This window comes from Solea senegalensis, linkage group LG1, assembly GCF_019176455.1.
Source record: "Solea senegalensis isolate Sse05_10M linkage group LG1, IFAPA_SoseM_1, whole genome shotgun sequence".
In the NCBI taxonomy this organism is placed as follows: domain Eukaryota; kingdom Metazoa; phylum Chordata; class Actinopteri; order Pleuronectiformes; family Soleidae; genus Solea; species Solea senegalensis.
In genome coordinates, this window is record NC_058021.1 from 7,804,206 (window position 1) to 7,823,075 (window position 18,870).

At 40.1% G+C, this 18,870-nt stretch overlaps 2 protein-coding genes across 4 annotated transcripts; both read right to left on the reverse strand.

Annotated features, from left to right (window-relative positions):
• Positions 1-7: 7 nt before the first annotated feature.
• Positions 8-3,392, reverse strand: LOC122780473 (3-keto-steroid reductase/17-beta-hydroxysteroid dehydrogenase 7-like). The gene is made up of 9 exons (XM_044043440.1): positions 3,234-3,392; positions 2,218-2,421; positions 1,980-2,072; positions 1,437-1,551; positions 1,073-1,267; positions 873-977; positions 705-761; positions 492-590; positions 8-378 (listed from the first exon to the last, which is right to left on the reverse strand). Exons 1-9 carry the CDS (start codon positions 3,266-3,268, stop codon positions 277-279), a joined length of 1,005 nt encoding a protein of 334 aa, XP_043899375.1. The 5' UTR covers positions 3,269-3,392; the 3' UTR covers positions 8-276.
• Positions 3,393-4,110: 718 nt separating this feature from the next.
• Positions 4,111-14,777, reverse strand: ddr2b (discoidin domain receptor tyrosine kinase 2b). Of its 3 annotated transcripts, none has more exons than XM_044015783.1 (17): positions 14,610-14,777; positions 13,909-13,925; positions 12,544-12,646; positions 12,120-12,357; positions 10,927-11,074; positions 10,727-10,829; positions 9,883-10,066; positions 9,027-9,267; positions 8,841-8,906; positions 8,118-8,254; positions 6,960-7,170; positions 6,663-6,871; positions 6,239-6,366; positions 5,929-6,147; positions 5,241-5,475; positions 5,015-5,164; positions 4,111-4,939 (listed from the first exon to the last, which is right to left on the reverse strand). In XM_044015783.1, the coding sequence occupies exons 3-17, from the start codon at positions 12,621-12,623 to the stop codon at positions 4,805-4,807; spliced, it is 2,484 nt and encodes an 827-aa protein (XP_043871718.1). In that variant the 5' UTR covers positions 12,624-12,646; positions 13,909-13,925; positions 14,610-14,777; the 3' UTR covers positions 4,111-4,804. The 3 variants fall into 3 exon arrangements, with proteins under 3 accessions (XP_043871718.1, XP_043871790.1, XP_043871645.1); XM_044015855.1 differs by having other exon boundaries at positions 6,663-6,736; positions 13,909-13,998; XM_044015710.1 differs by having other exon boundaries at positions 13,909-13,998.
• Positions 14,778-18,870: the final 4,093 nt, after the last annotated feature.

The following is an 18,870-nucleotide window of genomic DNA, read 5'->3' on the forward strand; positions in this document are numbered from 1 at the left end:
GTACAAGTACAAGTTGACAAAAAGGTTTTATTCATTGCTTCATTGCCATGTTTCTTGTGTTCACATGATCAGTTTCATCAAATGCAGTATCTCCATAAGGAGCTTTGCTCTTGTAGCAAACATGACCTTGACCGAGGTAGGTTATAAGTATGGTCATTTCATTCACGTGGAGAAAACACACACACACACATTCCAGTGAAACAGGTGTGACAAATGTAATCATGGTTACATCACAACCTGCACACGATCTATTTACTTTACAAAAGACAAACTATCTCACTGTGTTCTCTCTCTCTCACTCAGTTTCCTTCGCACTTCTTTCTCCAGTTTAAGAAGTTTTGAATATAGGGCATCAGACATTTCATCATCCATGTCCATCTGAAACATAAATGCAGACCTTTTATGTAAGTGAAGTATTAGAAGCAGCAGACTTTAGCACAAAGTAGACTTGAGGAGTATCTTTGAGGAACTATTGATCTCTTGTCACTCACTTGTCGAGGCTTAGTGTAGTTTTTTCCAAGTCCTGACGTTAAACTGTGATACTTTGCCCTTGCATCCAGAGACTCTGGCTTTTGAAGAAACAGCCAGTGCTGTGAAAAAGACCAGATCGGGAAAACTGTGCTTACAGTACATTCATTGGAGAGATATAAAACTCAACAGTGTTTGGTTATCATGAACAAAAATGGTAAAGGCTGACAACATACCAGTGCCTCTGATCCATTGTACGGTGTTAGTGTGAAGGTGTTAGTGAAGATCCTTATCTGTACATCAGAAGAATATAATAAAAGGATAATGAGACATTTCATACATATTCAATTATGTGTGACAGACAAAGACAATAAATATATAAATACTAAAAAAACAGCACTCACCAACCACATAATGGGCATGATGAGAGTCCAGAAGAAAGAGGGCAGGATGCCATAGGTTAGATTAGTCATCACCAGCCCTGGACATATCACAGAGGAGAACAGCCCCTGTCACAAGAGCAGAAACAAAACTGTTTAAAAAGGAAAGGTCATTTATAATAAGGGGACAGATGTGGTTACAGCAGTGTGTGTGACAGACAAACCTGGCTGTTTTTGCGTCTGTTGAGTGCCAGGCTGAGCAGGTCTGAAGCGTACTTGGAGGAGCTGTAGGGCTCTGTGCCATTCCTGTGCTGCATGTCCTCTATGTTGAAGGCAGAGCGGCGGGCGTTGCTCGAGGAGGTCCACACAACCCTCGAACTGTTTTCTGTCAGACACAGCAGAGGCTCCAGCTCCCTGATCTGGCGCACCGATGTCAGATATCAGACTACGCAGAATAAACTGTACATGAACTGTGCTACTTCACCATGTTGCCACAGTGTATTGCAATAAAATCATAATGTTATGTCGCTTTATTGTAAGTTTAACAGCTAGATCAGGATGTTAATGTGTACCGTGTGAGGTTCATACCAGAAGAAAATGACCAAAGAGGTTGGTGGCGAAAACTTCCTGCAGTCCATCCGAGTTGAGACGATCCTGTTGTGTTAATATTCCCTCTGCTGTCGCAAACATCTGGATGACATTTCTGTAGGGACAAGGTACACTTTTATGTGACAACATCACACACATAAAAATAAAAACACACCATTGGTTTCGCGATATATCATCGTCCTTCCTTGTGCAATACGATAATCGATAAACCAGGGCAAATATTGATATTTTAGTTAGGAAGTGAAGGTTCGAAAGTAAACCACTTGCCCCATCCACATTCACTACATAGACTTTATGCACTTAGTTCTCTATGTTGTGAATAAATAGAGAAATCCTGCACTTGTATTTCATGATGTATCGCTATAGGATTGTCTTGCAGTATATTGTACCATGACGATCATATTGGTATCATGGACCATGTATTGCACATTTTATCGTATCATAAGGTACCCTGAGATTCCCAGCCCTAAAACACAGGAAGGAAAACTTAATGCAAGCCAAGAACGGGCTTTGAAAACTTACTTGGAGAACAGTCCCTTGAAAAAAGCTCTAATATCCACTTGTGGATTTGGCATAATTCCTGCATTTAGATAGAGAAAGTCAATCCTGTTGTACCTGTATTAAAAAAACAAAACACAAATATGGCCCAAAGATTAAACAGCATTACTTTCATATTAACAGTGACTGAAGTCAGAAGCGAACAAAGAGCAATACCATGGAAACAACAGGTAAAAAGTTCAAAGTAACAAAGTCTCCTCACCTGGCCTTGACCTCATGAGCAGCCGTGAGGACTGACTGCACAGAGCCCACATCGAGTTGCAGCAGATCCACATGTGCATCAGGGTGTGAGGCGAGCAGGGCAGAGCGTGCGGCCTCGGCCCGCTGCAGGTTTCTGCAGGCCAGACACAGACGGAGCTGACTGTCCTCAGTCAGTAGCCTCTCACATAACGCCAGGCCAATGCCACTGCAGACACACAGAGAGAAACACAGTCCTTCAATCATTTACACAAATATTTTCACATATAATTTACTCATCACTTAAAAATGCTGCCAGTCTATATAAGATAAGATGAGATGATAAGATGTGCCCCACAACAACCTTGAATCTCTAGTACAGGTAATCCAACCGACTTAGAGCCAGTACACATTATGTATTACATATGTAAATATGTCAGATTATATAGCCCAAGGCTAGTTTCTGTCTGCAGTCCCTTGGCAGGTTGATGAAACATTAAAAAACACATTAACACAGAGATAATAAACAAAGACAGAGCAGGTGTAGAAAGATAAAACACAAACAAGTCAACAGAGAGACAATGTGCTTGAGTCATTGCACATTTTCCAAAGGTGCTATTAAAGTTCAGAGGAAAGTTACATTTCAAAATTAGTAGGGTTCAGACGACCAGGAAAAGTTGTAAACAGGGGGATTGTTTTGATTATGCAAGTACTAATTATGTGATGAAATGTTGTAGAAAGATGTAAACAGAAAGCAGTGTTGGTGAATTAATCCACGTTTCAAGGAGAAGGGGTGAGATTAAATAAGTATTAAACATCTTCTCACTCCTTTTCAAGCATAAGAAACTCATTAATGTGACTTGTAAATAAAAACAAACAATTTCTCACATCATAATCGTGTTATTAACCATATTCATGAAACACATTACGTATTTTTATGAGCTACAGACGCGAACACGTTAATTTCCTCAAGTGTTTAACGGTAACTTCGTGAAAAACCCAACGTCTTTTCGTTGTTATCGCGTGACTACGTGGACTCACCTGTTGGCTCCGGTGACGATGACCACTCTCTGCATTTCTGACCACAGCTGTAGACGCACTCAGCTGTAGAATAACGCCAGGGACCAGGTCAGAGTTTCTCCACATAAACGTTCAGCCCATCGGCTGATTCCAGTCAGAGCTCAGCAGCCTATATGCTCGAGCCTGAGCGTGGTGTGATTGGATGTCAGCAAACAGCCGGCCAATCGGCGGCCACAACGGCGAGAGAGGCGGTCCAAAACGCAAAAGAGCGCAGCGAAATAAATATTATGACAAATCGTTTTAAGTTACAACTTGTTTTAAAATAATAATGGGTGACTGTTGAACATATAACAACGAGTATAGACACACATTTCTCGTCTTTCTTTAGTCAAGACGAACATTTGGGGTTTGGGTTTTCAGAAAAGATTTTATTTTATTTAAGTAAATTCAATATTCATAAAGCTAACATTTCCATAACTCCTCTCCCTTAGGAGCGTTCAGAAATGACTTGGTGATGCCTCTATTTAGATTAGTTTATTATTCATAATTTATTACTTATATTTGTCAGTATATTTGTTATATATGCTCATATTTACACTAAACTGTTAATAAGCCTCAAATGAACATTTAACTATCTTCAATGCCTAATCTGTGTAACATGTTACATCACATTGTCCCTATGTCATTTTAGACAAAGAAATAAATAAAAAGGCTTGTCTTTTCATCTTTCATTTTATTGTTAATATTCACAATAAATAGTGGATATCAACAATTGTGCAACTATTTTTTTTGAAACAACTACAATTTAGTTTAAAAATTGTAAATCATTCACTTTATTTTCTTTCTGCAAACATGTTTGTAAAAATAAAACATTTGTTAAAAACATTTTCATCATTTGAAAAAAAACAGATAATGAAAGTACTGCATGTTCCATGCTTATATCCAGTATGTGACGAACAAAGCTCGACACACTGTAATTAATGTTCACGTTTTCTTTTATTTACAAAGCTCTTTGGTGTAACTCATATTCTCTTTTATAGTGTTCTTTTTACACTATACGGTTAATTTATTTCTGCAACCATGTCATGATAGATAAAACCATTCTCATCCAGAAAACAGTCGTTAAAGGTTTGTGTTCGTTTGTGAAAAAAAATAAAGCAAAAACAGAAATGCTCACATGGGGGACATTCTTTTCTAAATGTGCAATAGAAGCAAATGTTTATTTACATTTACTCATTTAGTAGGCACTTTTATCCACGGCCACATATATTGTATATATGAAAAAAATTAAATAAATCACATCTGTGTTTCAAAACCTAGGGATTACTTTTAAGTACTCTATAAATAAATATAAAAAAAGTAATTAATAAATATACAGAAGTGTAAATACACTGATTGAAGTGTGCTAGTTTGCATGGTATCTACAATAAAAGGCTCATTCAAGTGTACACCCTCTCCATTTACCGCAACATTTTAGCAAGCAAGTATTAACAAAAACCTTTGACAAGTTGTTAGTCAAGTCCTAATACTGAATACATCCTGAAGAAAGTGGATGACAGTGTACAGCAGGGAGAATTTATACGTCCCATCTGCTATGCCAGACTCTCCATCAGCTGAATGTGGATGTCCTGAAAGCTTGGCCTCTCCTTGGCGTTCCTCCTCCAGCAGCTCAGCATCAGATCAGTGTAGACTCTTTCAGGACAACATGGCGGCTTTGGCAGGTACACCTGTGAGGAAGCACCGTGACACACAGATGTAAGAAAAGTCCTCTGTGATCGATTAACCATACTCTTGATGCTTACCTGTTTGCCCTGGTCCCTGAAGAACTCCCCTGTGTTTTCAATCACCTGCTCATCGGAGAGCTGGGAGTAAGGCTGCTCCTTACACAGAGTCAGAATCTCCCACAGAGTCACACCAAATGCCCACACATCACTGGCCATGGTGAACTTACCCTGAGAAAGCAGATAATGTAATAAGCGTCAGTGTTATCAGCAGTAACAATATCCTCTCGCTCCAAACAGCACTCACCAGTAGGATGCTCTCCCAGGACATCCAGCGAATGGGCAGCACAGCCCGGCCTTGAATCCTGTAGTAGTCTCCTCTGTACAGGTTTCGACTCATGCCGAAATCAGCAATCTTTATTGTGTAGTTCTTACCCACCAGGCAATTGCGAGTGGCCAGGTCACGGTGGACAAAGTTGAGAGAGGACAAGTACTTCATGCCAGATGCAATCTGCACAGCCATCCTAATAAGTTTACTGTAGCTGAGAGCAGAGGAGAACACAAATGAACCGAGGACATAAGGAGAGTTTCACGTACCTGTTTCACGTCCTCAGAATAAATGTGGGTAAGACAAAGGGATCACATCAGGAACTCTGACTCCTTACAGACCTTCGAATCACTGATCAAACTTGCATTCCCATAGCTTTCATTACCGTCTCCCCAAACTAAAGAGCACCAGTGGGAGGAGTAGTACTGAAGGTAGTCCTCCTAATGTTGCTTTTTGTATTACATTTTTTTGTTAAAACTTAGACTCCAAGAATCATCTATTGATCCTCAAGGTGGAAATTCAGGGCTCAATAATATAGACAGTGTGGAAACAATCAGACAACTATATAAAACAGAAAAAATACATACTGACATATACACAAATTATGGCAAGTATGTTGTTTTTATTTTATCTCTGATTTTAATCAGATGTAAAGATATGAGCTTACCTGTCCATACTCTCCCCGTCTTTCTCCTCTTGTTCCGTCTCGGCTTGGTCAGTGTTCTGCTTCAGCCTGAGGCTGCAAAGGAACTGGTTCAGGTCTCCGTTCTCCATGTACTCAGTGATCATGCACAGAGGGTCTGTGTCCACACACACCGCCAGCAGACGGACAATGTTGGGGTCTCTCAGACGGGACATGATACGGATCTCCTTGAGAAAGTCATTCCTGCAACACAGGAGTTAAAGAATATCACAATGTCCCGATATGTCCCGAGTCTGATCGATGGTCAAGATAATATACACAGCACTGTGTTTACCTTGCGTTCTTATTGGCATCTTCTCGCAAGGTTTTGACGGCAACAAGCAGAGGTGACTCATTGTTTCCTTCTATAGACAAATCCTCACCCAAAAAGTCCTGCATGCCCTCTGCCTCACACAAGTGCACCTGAATACACACATTTCATCAGTCCATCAACTTGACACCACTTGGAACCGCCTGTTTAATATTGATAAGTGTTTCAGCATGTGTTACTGCAGTACACACACTCTGGTGCTTTTTAACACAGCAATTCTATCCACTATCATTTATTTTTTAAATTTAAATATATAAAGACACAAGAACACAACAATGGCAAAAGAAAGCAAACAATCAATTTAATTACCATCTCTATATAGAGTATTTCTCTGTGATAAAATGAATGCCAACAGATATAAGAGCTCCAAAACTGAATATATACATACTTCTCCAAACTGGCCCTCTCCCAGTTTCTCCTTGAAGGTGAGCTTGTGTCTGGGAAACTCTTTCATGGATGAATCTGTGCCAGCAAAGAGATTCATGTTGACAGCTGTGATGGAATGACTGGTGCTGTCTGAGGACTCCTGCAGGCTAATGATGTCTGCCTCTGCATAGTGGGGGGCACTGTCTGAACCACCTGTTAAGGTGCCTGCTCCTAATTGAACATGCACACAGAAATCAAACAACAGCAGTGGTGGCAGATACGTAACACAGGTAACCCTCCACTTTGGTTGCCATCTTACCAGAGTTCTCTGTGGTCTGAGCAAACTCGGGCAGCTTTCGGATGAGACGTGAAGGCTCCTGGTAGTCGGCGCACAGGGGGAAGATTCTCTCATAGGTGGAGTTGGAGGTTGAGCTGTCGTCAGTGGACAGGGACGAGTGGTGGAAGGAGAAGGCCTGGGTTTGGACAGCAAGACGAGCTGTGAGTTCATCATCCAGCATGCGCCGAGAGGCCTAAGAAAACATGCAAAAGTTGAGGGCAGAAACAGAGAGACGACATATGATATACTCTGATATAAGCAGTAATTATGTGGGGGATAGCACAGACAAATCTGCAGATCTCCAATTAAGAAACAGATTTTTGGTACTTTACAGACAAAACTCTAGTTTTACCAAAGAAAAAAACAACATACATAATATGGCTCTTTGAAGGAAGCAGTGATGGTTCATAAAGTTAGGAAATGGCAGAATATGCAAGCACAAACAGACAGTTTGGCTTGTGAGGGTTTTATAAGGCCAACATTGCCAACATGAACATGAAAGGTGAAAACATAAAGGAAAAAAATAACACAATATAATAGTAAAAGTATTTTAGCAAAACGAGAGGTGGATGACTAAAGGGGAAAAAAAAAAAAGATGATGAATTGACCTCTATTGGTTGGATCATTTTGTGACTTTTGGGAAGTTCAACATGCCAGGCAACAAGTCGAGACTGCCACTCACGACGGAATATTATGGACACATGTACAGACATACATGGAGTCTGATTGACTGTCTAGAGCTAGACTACATCTCTGAGTGCTACCTGATGCTGAAACATGTTTTTGTCAAATGTCATAAGAAAAGAATAATTATGTATTGTATGATGATAATGGGGGCGGGACTAGATAAGCTTTTCCTTCTCCCGCTTTCCCTTTCGGTTATGTGTATTGTGTGAACTACACTGATGTGTGATGAGTGATCTAAATGTCATGACCAAAAATATAAATAAATAAAAATGTTTTATCCCCAAACAATTACAACACACAAGTGCAATGGCTTCAGGGATTTTAATGTCAAATCCCCTTTTAACAGCATTTTGTGCTCGACTTAAAACTCTACAAAGCTGCACCACCGTGCTGCCATCGCTTCATGTGCATATTTACCTACAGTACTTTCCCAACACTGTCCTCTCCCCTCACCTTCTCAAGCATCTTTTGCCACACCTGCCGCCACAGGATGATGACTATGATCGTCAGAAGGATGGCTATGATTGCCACCAAGCAGCCAATCAGGATCCTGGTGTTGCTGTCATCCACTTTATGAGTGGGATCATCCCCTGTCAAAAGGACAGAAGATTTTGGATCGATTTAATTTAATAAAAAGCATCAAAGTTCAAGTTATTTCTCATAATATGCCACAAAATAATTACATTTCATTTTCACAGACACCTGACAAGTATCTTTACTGTAATAAGTCATTTCACATATTATCACTAGGGGGCACTTTTAATCCAAAAATCTAGATTTTACTCAAACAACCCTTTAAAACACAAAATATCATGAGAAATCAGAGTAAGATGCATGAGACTAAACCAGTTTTGTAAAAATTATAAATGAAAAACCTTCTAAACATATATAAAAGAAATCTATGTGATAAGATAAGATTATATAGTAAGTAGAGTATATTACATTACATAAAATTATATGAGAGAAACTTTTTTTTATCTAGTCATTAAATATATTGTTATATTTGTGCGATACTGAAGATTATTGTCATTCCATGTTTTATTTACTGCCACATCACTTCCCAGCAGCCTTGCATTCTTGCATCTGCCAGATTCTACACTGCCTCTCTGTCACTTCACCAAAACTACAGCCACTGCAGAGAGAAATAAAAACATCAGAACGTTTTCAGGCGCTGACCTGGGAGTGTGTTTGTGGGATGTCCATGTTTGCGAGGAGTCAGTGATGTATTGTACACTGCCGAACCTGTGAGTGAAAGAAACGAGTGAAGAAAAAGAGACGTCAAAGAGGGAGTAAACAAGGTCAAACTATAAACACATTGGCAGTGAATTAAAACCCAGCCACCCACACTCGTCTTGTTTTTACCTGACTGAAAGGCCACTTCACTAAACAGCATCCAAAGGTCACCAAAGTGGAAGCGGCATTTGATGGCAGTGGCCGTGTGGTCTCCGAGGGGAACAGTGACGAAACGGGCAATTTGGCTTACACGGTCAGCGGTGGGCCGAAATGTCACCGGGTCTGTCTCCCACTCTGATCCTGACCGGAAGTAACAGGTGGCCTGTTTGAATATCCTCACCCCTCGGCTAAACAAGTTGTTGCAGTGAACCTGAGGAGGAGAAAGTTGGATGTGATAATAAAAACATTATTTAAGAAGTAAGCACTGCATCATACAAGGAATAGTCAATTTCTCTCTACTGGGGGGGTTGCATTATCCTAAGAGAAAGTGTTGTGATGACTAACATTTCCTGCTGTGCTGTCAAAAACAGTATCTTGTCTCTCCCAATTCTGGCTATAATCCAGGACAAACACACTGAAAACACTCAAGCTTTGTGGAGTCTCACAGTGTAAATACACTCACTCACTCTTGTGTATAAATGGAGTTCCATTTAGCTTGTATGCAGGACACATTGTTTAAAGAAATCATTTCTTCCTTTGGTTATAACTTACATCTCCAGAAATTTCCGACTTCCATCCAAATCTGTCTTTTCCGTTTTTGAGTCATGCAGACAAACAGACAAATGCGGCCAAAAAAACTCCTTGGCTGCAGGTAATTACACATAATTTCCATGCTGCTATGCTATTTTGCATCATTCTACATTCCGTGCCCCCATCAAGATTTGCTGCAGCCCCATAACACAGACGCATGCCCAGCATGGCATATTGGCTCAGAATTATTTCACTGTTCACTGAAATACCCAGCACATTCCCCTGGAGTCCTTACCTTCATGGAAGTAAAGTTTCTGACACGGTCGAAGTCAAAGATTATCTCCACATAACCTTTGGTAAAGCTCTTGTTGCTCCAGCCCACATAGTCGTAGCCAGGCCACATACTGTAGATGTGGCTGTGGAGGAAATCATCCAGACCCCAGGTGCCATCTGTCAGCTGGCCAAGGCCCTTTGTCAGTCTAAGGGAAAGATAAATGGAAGACAAAAATATTCCATTTATTTAATTGTTTAATTTAGAGAAATTATCAAATGAGTTCAAGCTCCACACGAATCTCTCTCTCTTTCTCGCTCTCACTACACACAGGAGGTGATTCGAGGCAACAGCAATATTAAGTTAATAAAGCAAGGAGTATGACTGAAAAACACACAAAGGGCTCATGAAAAGTTCAAGAAGCGAATTCTACTGCTCAAAAAACTATTTGATGTGATGTTCGCTTCTTTCCCCTCCTATTGCTCGACAGAGCCCGTTTTCAGACGCATGACTCAGCAAACAAATAATATTACATTGTTTTTGTTAACATCAGCAACACTTTAAACTAAACCTTTTGGTTCATATAAGCCTATTTTCTCTTGTATATCGTTATTTGTCCTCATTTATTTTAACATGTCTAGGGACTATGGGTGTAAATAAGCATTCTTACTGTAATCTGGCATGTTTATATTCCACTGACCCTCATTAACATGAGCTGGTTAAAAAAATATACACAATATATATTCAGTTAGTTTAGTAGAACATTACTGCAGCAAATCACAAGTATTACACAAGTAATACAGGTATCTGTAAGTATATTGAGATTTTATGCTTTGTTTGTGCTTCAGAGCCGGTGATAAATCCCAACCTTTCAGCTGATGCTCCATCATACACAGAATCATTAAAGTAGACATCCAGGCCTCTGTAGATCATTTGGTGGCCGTCTGGAATACTATAAGACATCAGGCCATCTGAAAAGAACATGTCCAGTACAGTTATTACTTTTAATACATTTCTTTTTGGGGTTTTTAAAGTGTCAAGATGCTGCAATGGAAAGTGACGACCAACCCAGCCATTCACAGCCGTAGAGCTCCACTCTCATGCACACGATCATGGAGTGATCCGTCACGGGCATGAAGCGGACAAAACGAGCTATGATGGGAGGCTCCAGGTCCTTCAGCACCACGTCATATGCATTCCTGTTCCCCTCTATTACCTGGCAGACGAGAGAGACAGATGACATCAGACTGACTGATCAGTGGTAGACATGCAACCATCTGAGTGAACATGGTGTCAAGTGGGGTTACTGAATGACAAAATCGCTGCGTGTCACCTCCTATCAGCTCGAATATGAGGCATGTTACATAGATTATGAACCCTCTATTTCATGATCATGCCTCCCAATTCTGACACACCTTGCTACAGGCAGGATCCGGTCATTTAATTACTCCAACAACATCTTAAGGCAATCCAAAGATCAGTGTCTAACATATAAAGATTTATTGGTGAAGTTGTATGTTGCAGCTGAATAGCCCTCACCTCACTTTTCCTTTCTTCCTTTCTTTCTTTCTTACTCAAAAGTTGCTTTGTTTGTTCACTGTGGGCTTTTGTAAAAACATGGTGGTCCAACTGGCTCCTGATATAAATATAAAAGATTAATTCTGGGGTAATAAAAACAATAGTATACGGCTTCCTGGTTTAGGCACTGTATTCACATAATGCTTTGTAGATTCTTCATAGCACTTTTTAAATAAGTTCCAGCCTACTTTATTTTGTCCCCCTGACTCTGTCCACCTACCAGATGCCCTGAGTCTTGCTCACCTGTCTCTATTTTCTCACTGCCGCTCCCCCTTCCCTCACACACTTGCTTCCTCATTATCCTGGCCAGGATTTAAACCCTCCTGCTGCCGGCCAGACATGTTCCTGGCACTCAGGCGCCTTCTCTGTACCTGCCTAATATGAGAATACTCAAATTTTCTCTCATGAACAGGCCAAAGGAAAACGTTAAATCATTCTGTTATAACAATTATGACACTGTAGTCTGTAAATCAACGTTGGACTGATCTGTCTGGGTTTCGTTAAGACAGAATGATCTTAAAATGAGTGCTAATGTTGTCTTGATTCAACAACATCTTAATCTCTAAACCCATCTGTGCACCTGATACATAAAGATCTAGTGGGTAAAATTTGGAATATGAACGTGTTTGTATATGTGTGTCATTGTAGGTAATTGCTGTAAAAATCGCTCTTTCACTGCTTACCTGCCTTCCCTTCCTATCGTGCCATCCCACCCAGTTCTTGCCGTCACGGCTGTACTTGATCATGTATCGCTGTGCAAACTCATTTCCCATCCCATCAGCGTGGCGACCTTGGGTGCCCACCAGTGTGATGAAGTGCAGCGAACGCAGGTCCACCTGCAGATACTCTTTGAGGCCGGCCGGCTCTGACATGATGTCAGGACACCAGGCCCCGTCACCGTCTCCGTTGTCAAAGTCAAGTCTGCGGAGGTGAAAAGACATGAGAGAGGAGACAGTGAAGGAAAGGAGGAGCAGAGGGTTTAAACAGTGGAGGAAGAAAGAGGGAGAGGAGGATATAAATTCAAATCATGACTTTGTTAAATAATAATGTAACTGTTAATTATGTTGAGCAAAGAAAAATGAATAGAAAAGGTATCATCAAACATGCCTGCCAAATCTTGCAGCCGTTGACTCAGACCACTGACTGGAGGCAGAGATGTCCTCATCCTGAATCTGCCCGCCCGTCATACCAAGAGGATAGCGACATATTTCTGCACAACACATGAAGCGCTGCTGATATATATGGATATATTCAGATTTTATTTATTTTTTTATGTGTAAAACCTGCACACCTTCACATGTCCTGTAAGTGATCATCTTAATTGTGTGTATTCAGGATGTGAGGAGGTGAGTGTAAAGTGCTCTGGACTCATCCCATCCCCCCAGTCCCCTTCCTGCAGCACCACAAACCGTTCTAAAGCAAAACAGAGGCATCACTGTGTAGGTGCCAGTCTAAGCAAAATGAAGAGGGAGGGGTCTCTGAGTTGCCTGTGCTTTTCATAATTTATACTAGAGACACGTGAGAGAAGTTTTTAAACTTTAAGATAATCGGGCATCTCTATGCTAACAGTACGGTCTTATACACGTGTGACAACAGAAGCTATACTTTTGTAACCTTGCAGCTCTTCACTGCATCTTCCACAGCACTACTGTTTACTCTCACCACCTGGTAATTAAGGGGTGTCTGTTTTATTCACCTTCCCACTGAACTCCCTGACATGTAGCCGAACAAATAAGTCTTTTACTGTGAAAATATTCTAAATGGAAAAGTCAGATGTGTGTGTACACTTGTATTTGTTACCTCTCTGGACCTTTTCTGGCATAAACACTGACCTTGTCAGGACCAGTAGTTCTCATGGAGACTTGGTCCTAATGAGGCAGAACTTCATTTTTGAGGAACTGTTTAAGGTCAGGGCTAAGATTCATATTATGGTTTGGTTAAGGTTAGCGTTAGTGCCGATTAGTGCTGCTGTCCAAATGAATGGAAGTCAGTGTGAAGCATAGCTGCATGAACCTGTGTATGTATGTGTGTGTACATGTATGTGTGCAATATGCAGCTACGCCTACAAAATTTTACAGTTTCCCCCCCCCACCCCACATATACCCCCACTTGTGAAAGGTCTGCTTGTTCAGAGGATATTTGCAGTCTGACCACTAGGTAAACCACACACGCATGCATGCGCACGGACACACACACACACACACCCACACACACACACCCATTAAGCCCACCCACCTAAAATTGATTTCTTTCTCCATCTTGTCAACACACCTATCCCCAGGAAAATAAAGACGTTATTTTAAGCTTCAGTATGACATAGCCACATGGACTGCCTCATACTTGAGGCTATGGTCACACACTGAAAACCAAATTCAGCTCTGTCCCTCGTGGATGTGTTAGTTGCACGTGAAATGAATATATATACATGAAGGCATGCATAATTTCACATGAATGTAGATGATGAATATCTACCTGGGTTGACTTGAGCTCTCGCAGCAGCAGCCAGCAGGATAAAGAAGACACCATGTGTGATCAGTTTAACCTCCATATCCTTTCAAGGAGCTGAACATTTCAGGACAGTTGTACAGATTGGTGAGATCGACATTCCCCAATGTAAACTCTTATTTAAGTTTACAAAATAAAGTTTTCCACTTACTATGCTGGGCTTTATAGTTATATTTACCATATTAGTTCACGATTAATCGCACACACAAACAATGAAAGATTCAAGTAATTCAAAAACTGAAATACATTAAACCTGAATCTAATCATATATTTAAAGAACGGTTACTTATCAGCGAATATCTCAAAACCCTGCAAAGGTTTGACTGTGAAAGTCTCAGTGATTTAAATGCTCAGAAATTGCACTCACCTGAAATAACGTGGTGTGCTTCCAAAAATGTAATTGGGGATAGAGTGCACTATTTTGCGGTGTACTACCTGAGCACACACTATATTTCACATACTGCATTAGACCAGTAACTGTCTGGTGTAAAAGAAATGTTGATGCCTTACTAAAAGAAGTCAAATGTAGTACAACTAGAAATATAATAATTGGCCTTGTGACTCTACTTTCTTGTCTGATGTCACTTTCCATACTGAGCTGAGTTCCAACTTTGACAAACTTTCCTTTAAATCAACATCTCATTGGGACAAACATGGATTTGACTTACTTTCACAAGTTCCTCTCTCGTAATTATGAAACCATCTGTGTCGGAGAGTATTCCACATCTACTGTGAGCTGATGCATTCACAACTGCAAGTCGCAGACCTCTTCCTCTGAAAAGCTTTCTGGGAATGGAAAGACGAGTGGGAGAGAGAGTAGTAGAGAGTGAACGAAAAGAGAGAGAGGGCGGGAGGGAGGAAACGACGCCTGCTTTAACAGTCCTCCTGGCTGAAGAAAAGAAGCAGAGAAAATAACACGTTTGGGATTTTGAGGTGATGCCAAAATCCCAGAATTCCACCTGATCCACAAATGGTTTCAATTATGGCCCACAGAAGCAGCTGAGAGCAGCTGAGCCTGGCAGCTTCCTTCATGAGCTACTAAAAAAACAGGGAGTTCATTTTACTGCAGGGAAGAACCTGCTAATTACTGAAGGAGACATGATGTTTGAAGGAAAAAAAAACACAAAGAAGTGATCATTTGATACAGACAGGAGGAGTCGTGCCTTGGACAAAAAGCAAAATGGACATATGCGGTAAAAACAAAAGGCAGAACCTTGCTGTGATTACCAGAAATCAAACTGAATCAGAGCAGTCGCATATAGAAAAGCTCAAACAATACGTGTTGATAACATAACATTACATGTTACTGAAAACATTAATGCTTTCATTACATGTTCTCAGTTACTTAAAATGAAGGTCAAACACTTGCTTAAAACCACAACACTTGTATCTTCATCTGCACCTTTTATTATAATGTGTAATTTCAGTGAAAGTGACTTTGCTCAGTTGAAGGGATAGTGTAATATTATAGGAAATCATTTCCTTTAGTGATCAATACTATGTCGACCTGTGTCCTAAGCTACTGTAGAACAGTGATGTTAAACCAGGCGAGCAACATAACTGCAAACATCAAGAGAGTGTTGTAAGTGTTTACATGGCTGTGTTTAAATAAGAATTAGTACAATTTCCATAGTCAGAGAAGGAAATAAGGCCTATAAATTTACCCACATCTTTAGTCAGTAGCAACTTGAAAAAACATTTGTTTCCTGACAGATTTTTAAGTTTTATTTGAATGTGTGTGCTGTTGTAGAAGCTGGCTACTCCATCTGATTTTGCATTTCCATGCAGAACTTACTGCAATTGAGAAAAATTCAATATTCCATCAGTGTAAAATTTCCTCTGCCACTGAGCATCCCCACCTTCTTATATATTAGCTGTCAGGCTGTGCTTATCATCAACAACTGCTCATTTTTAACTTGTGCACCACCTCTCCTGTCAGCTCAACCCTCTTTGCAGGTTCCTGACAGTCACATAGATTCCTCATTGCCTTTTTGTTCAGTTATATCTGAAAAGATTTGTCTCTTTCTGATCATGTCTTCACTCCCAGAATGGACATTTTTTGACAACATTTCAGATGGGGGGGGTGGAGGGGGGGGTGGCTGCAAGCTGGAAGCACTTAGATATCTATTTATAACCCTTAAATATCTTTTAACTGCTCCTCAGGGTCAACACAACCTCTTAATACAATCAAATTGGCTTTCAGAATTCAAAGGTCAGAGTCTCTACCATTAACTGAGGCAGTAATACAATCTTGTCTAAAGTTACGCAAGAATTCAAGATCTTTGAGTTCAAAGAACCTATCAAACTGACATACATCACAGAACCTGAAAAACAAACAAAAACCAAGTCAATCATAAAGTTAAGAAAACATTTTTTACTTGATATAAAGAGGGCCATAACTACAAGTTCATTACACCATTACATGCTGAAAGTAGCAGTGTCTGCATTTCAGTGCTGTGCTGCATCATGTGCATGTACAGTGTTTTTGTGATGTGTGGTTGTGGGTCAATGGGGGGGGGATTCTGGTGGTAAAGTCCATTTAAAAAATCAAAAAAAAAATCTTAAGAGCTGGATCTGTGACGAGTAATGTATGCGTATGAGGCGTAGGTTACTGGGCTCTGGTCCTTAAGGTCCAACATCTGAAAAAAGTAAAAGTAAATATGGATTAAACAATCTGAAAGAACGTACCTGAAGACATCTCTTGGCAAACGTGTTTGTTTGTTTGTTTATTTGAATCAAAAACAGATCAGAAATCATATGACTGGCATGGAAGCCAAGACCAAGCAGTCATGACACAGTGGCCATGACAAATCAAGAGAGAGATGTGAAAAAGCTCAGAGCAGGTATAGTAATGGCACAGCGGCCAAGCAAGAAAGAAACTGCACTTACCGTTGGAAATTATTTTACCGAAACTAAAATGCAATTTAATTAATTAGAATCCTCTTGATTGATGCTAAAAGAAAAGTACAGGTTAGTACACTTACCGTGCAAGGATGCGGAGGCATCCATGTTTGTGAAATGACTGGACACGCAAGGCCAGACGCACAATAATACAAATAGGCCTACTTGCATTATGGGACGTATGGTAATACAAAGGCAATGGCACGGCGTCCATACAAAGCCAGGTACTGTGTTTGTAGATCACCAGAATCTATTTTACATGCTAGGGCTAATGGTTGATTAATGGCCACACTGGAAAAGCGAAGGAAAAAAAAGGCACAGTGGCCAAGAAGCCTAAGCATAGTGACACAGCAGACAAGACAAGGCACAACATTCAATGTATTCATAGAATCTAGCGTCAACTACATACCAACATCCATTCAGCCCTCTTAACATCTGGTCCTCCAACATAACTATAGTTTAGTAATAAACATCAGAATTTCAAGGTCATGAGCAAAGAAAAACAGCATCCGACATTCCTTTAAAATCTAAGATGAGGTTTTTTTTCTTTTAGAGACACGTTTTCATTAAAAGTGAGGAAAGGCGAGGCAGCCAGGACAGATCGGCACGGCGGCCGGAACAGCGATGGCACAGAGGCCAATATGATGCGTGGCACTAACCGTTTAAGAAAAAGTTGTTAAGAAAAGGTGTTTAATGGCACAGATTCGGTAGTTTGCTGTGGGCAGGAAAAGCCAAGAAAAAGAGTGGGGACACAGCAGCCACCCAGAATTAAAATACATGACACTTACAGTTTGATGATCTTCTTGAAGAAGAAAAAAAAGAAAGAAAATAAACACAATTTGAGTGCAGTTTCAAACCTCGACAATGTTCAAGCTCCTGCCATGACATGTAAAACAACTAGTTCAGGTGTTCTGGAATGTTGTATGGAGGTAAAAAAACAGCAATCAACATTTAACATTTTATGGACAAAATGAGAAAATAAAATCAGATAAAGAATCATATTACATTGAGCCAAAGCTGAAATTGAACAAATAAGCAGCTTGGCCAACACTAATCAATAATTAAGCCATCATCAAGCCAAAATTGACCTTATAACGAAGCACACCCTGAGCCAAAGCTGAAATCGAACAATTAAGCAAACATTGAAGTAGTAATAAGCTGACAATGAGGCTCAGCTTGGCTAACATTGAGCTGACAATGAAGCACAGCTTGGCTAACATTGAGCTAAGGCTGTGTTTGAGCACATAATTAAGCCAACATGACATAGCTCAGCCAGCAGAGCCACGCTAAAGATAATTTGACAAAAGCTACTCACCATTCTGGACTATCCATCAATCTGGAACCGGTCAAACCGCCATCGTTAGTCTCCACGTCCTTGTCACGTTTTTATACACGACAAGTTTTTGGCGTCTGAGGTCACGCCGGTTTTATTTTTTTAAAGTTCCCTCCTTCAGAAACAGTTTCTGTTTAAAGAAACAGCGTCACTTTCTTCGTTTTGCGGCTCGTTTAAATGGGCCTTCTCTTCGAAATAATGGCACTGACCGTTGATTGAAAACACCTGTGTGGAGATGAACAGGTGTGTTGTGTGTCACCAATCAGTCAATCAGTTTCTGCTTTGATATGCTATATCCACAAAACATACACATTTCCCTCATGTTCCTCAATGTTTTCATTTATGTCCATGTCCGTATTTATAAAATACTTCACAAATGGCATTATACTTATAATTTATTTGCCATCTTTAGCAATATAAAGAGGAGAAAAACACTTTCTATTTTATTTAGTTAATGATAATAATACTAACAATACTACTACTACTAATAATAATATTCTTTTTTATTTTCTGACAGTTGTGACAATATCTTTGATTTTCTTTTCATGTTTGTAGGTTTTTAATGACTACATTCATGCATCATTGACTTCTGGCTTTTATTTTGGGCTCTTTGTTAGTGTAGACAAAAACAAACTACCTTTTATTTTGAAAATAACATGATAATGTTCTAGTGTGGGCAACCTAAACGGTATCTT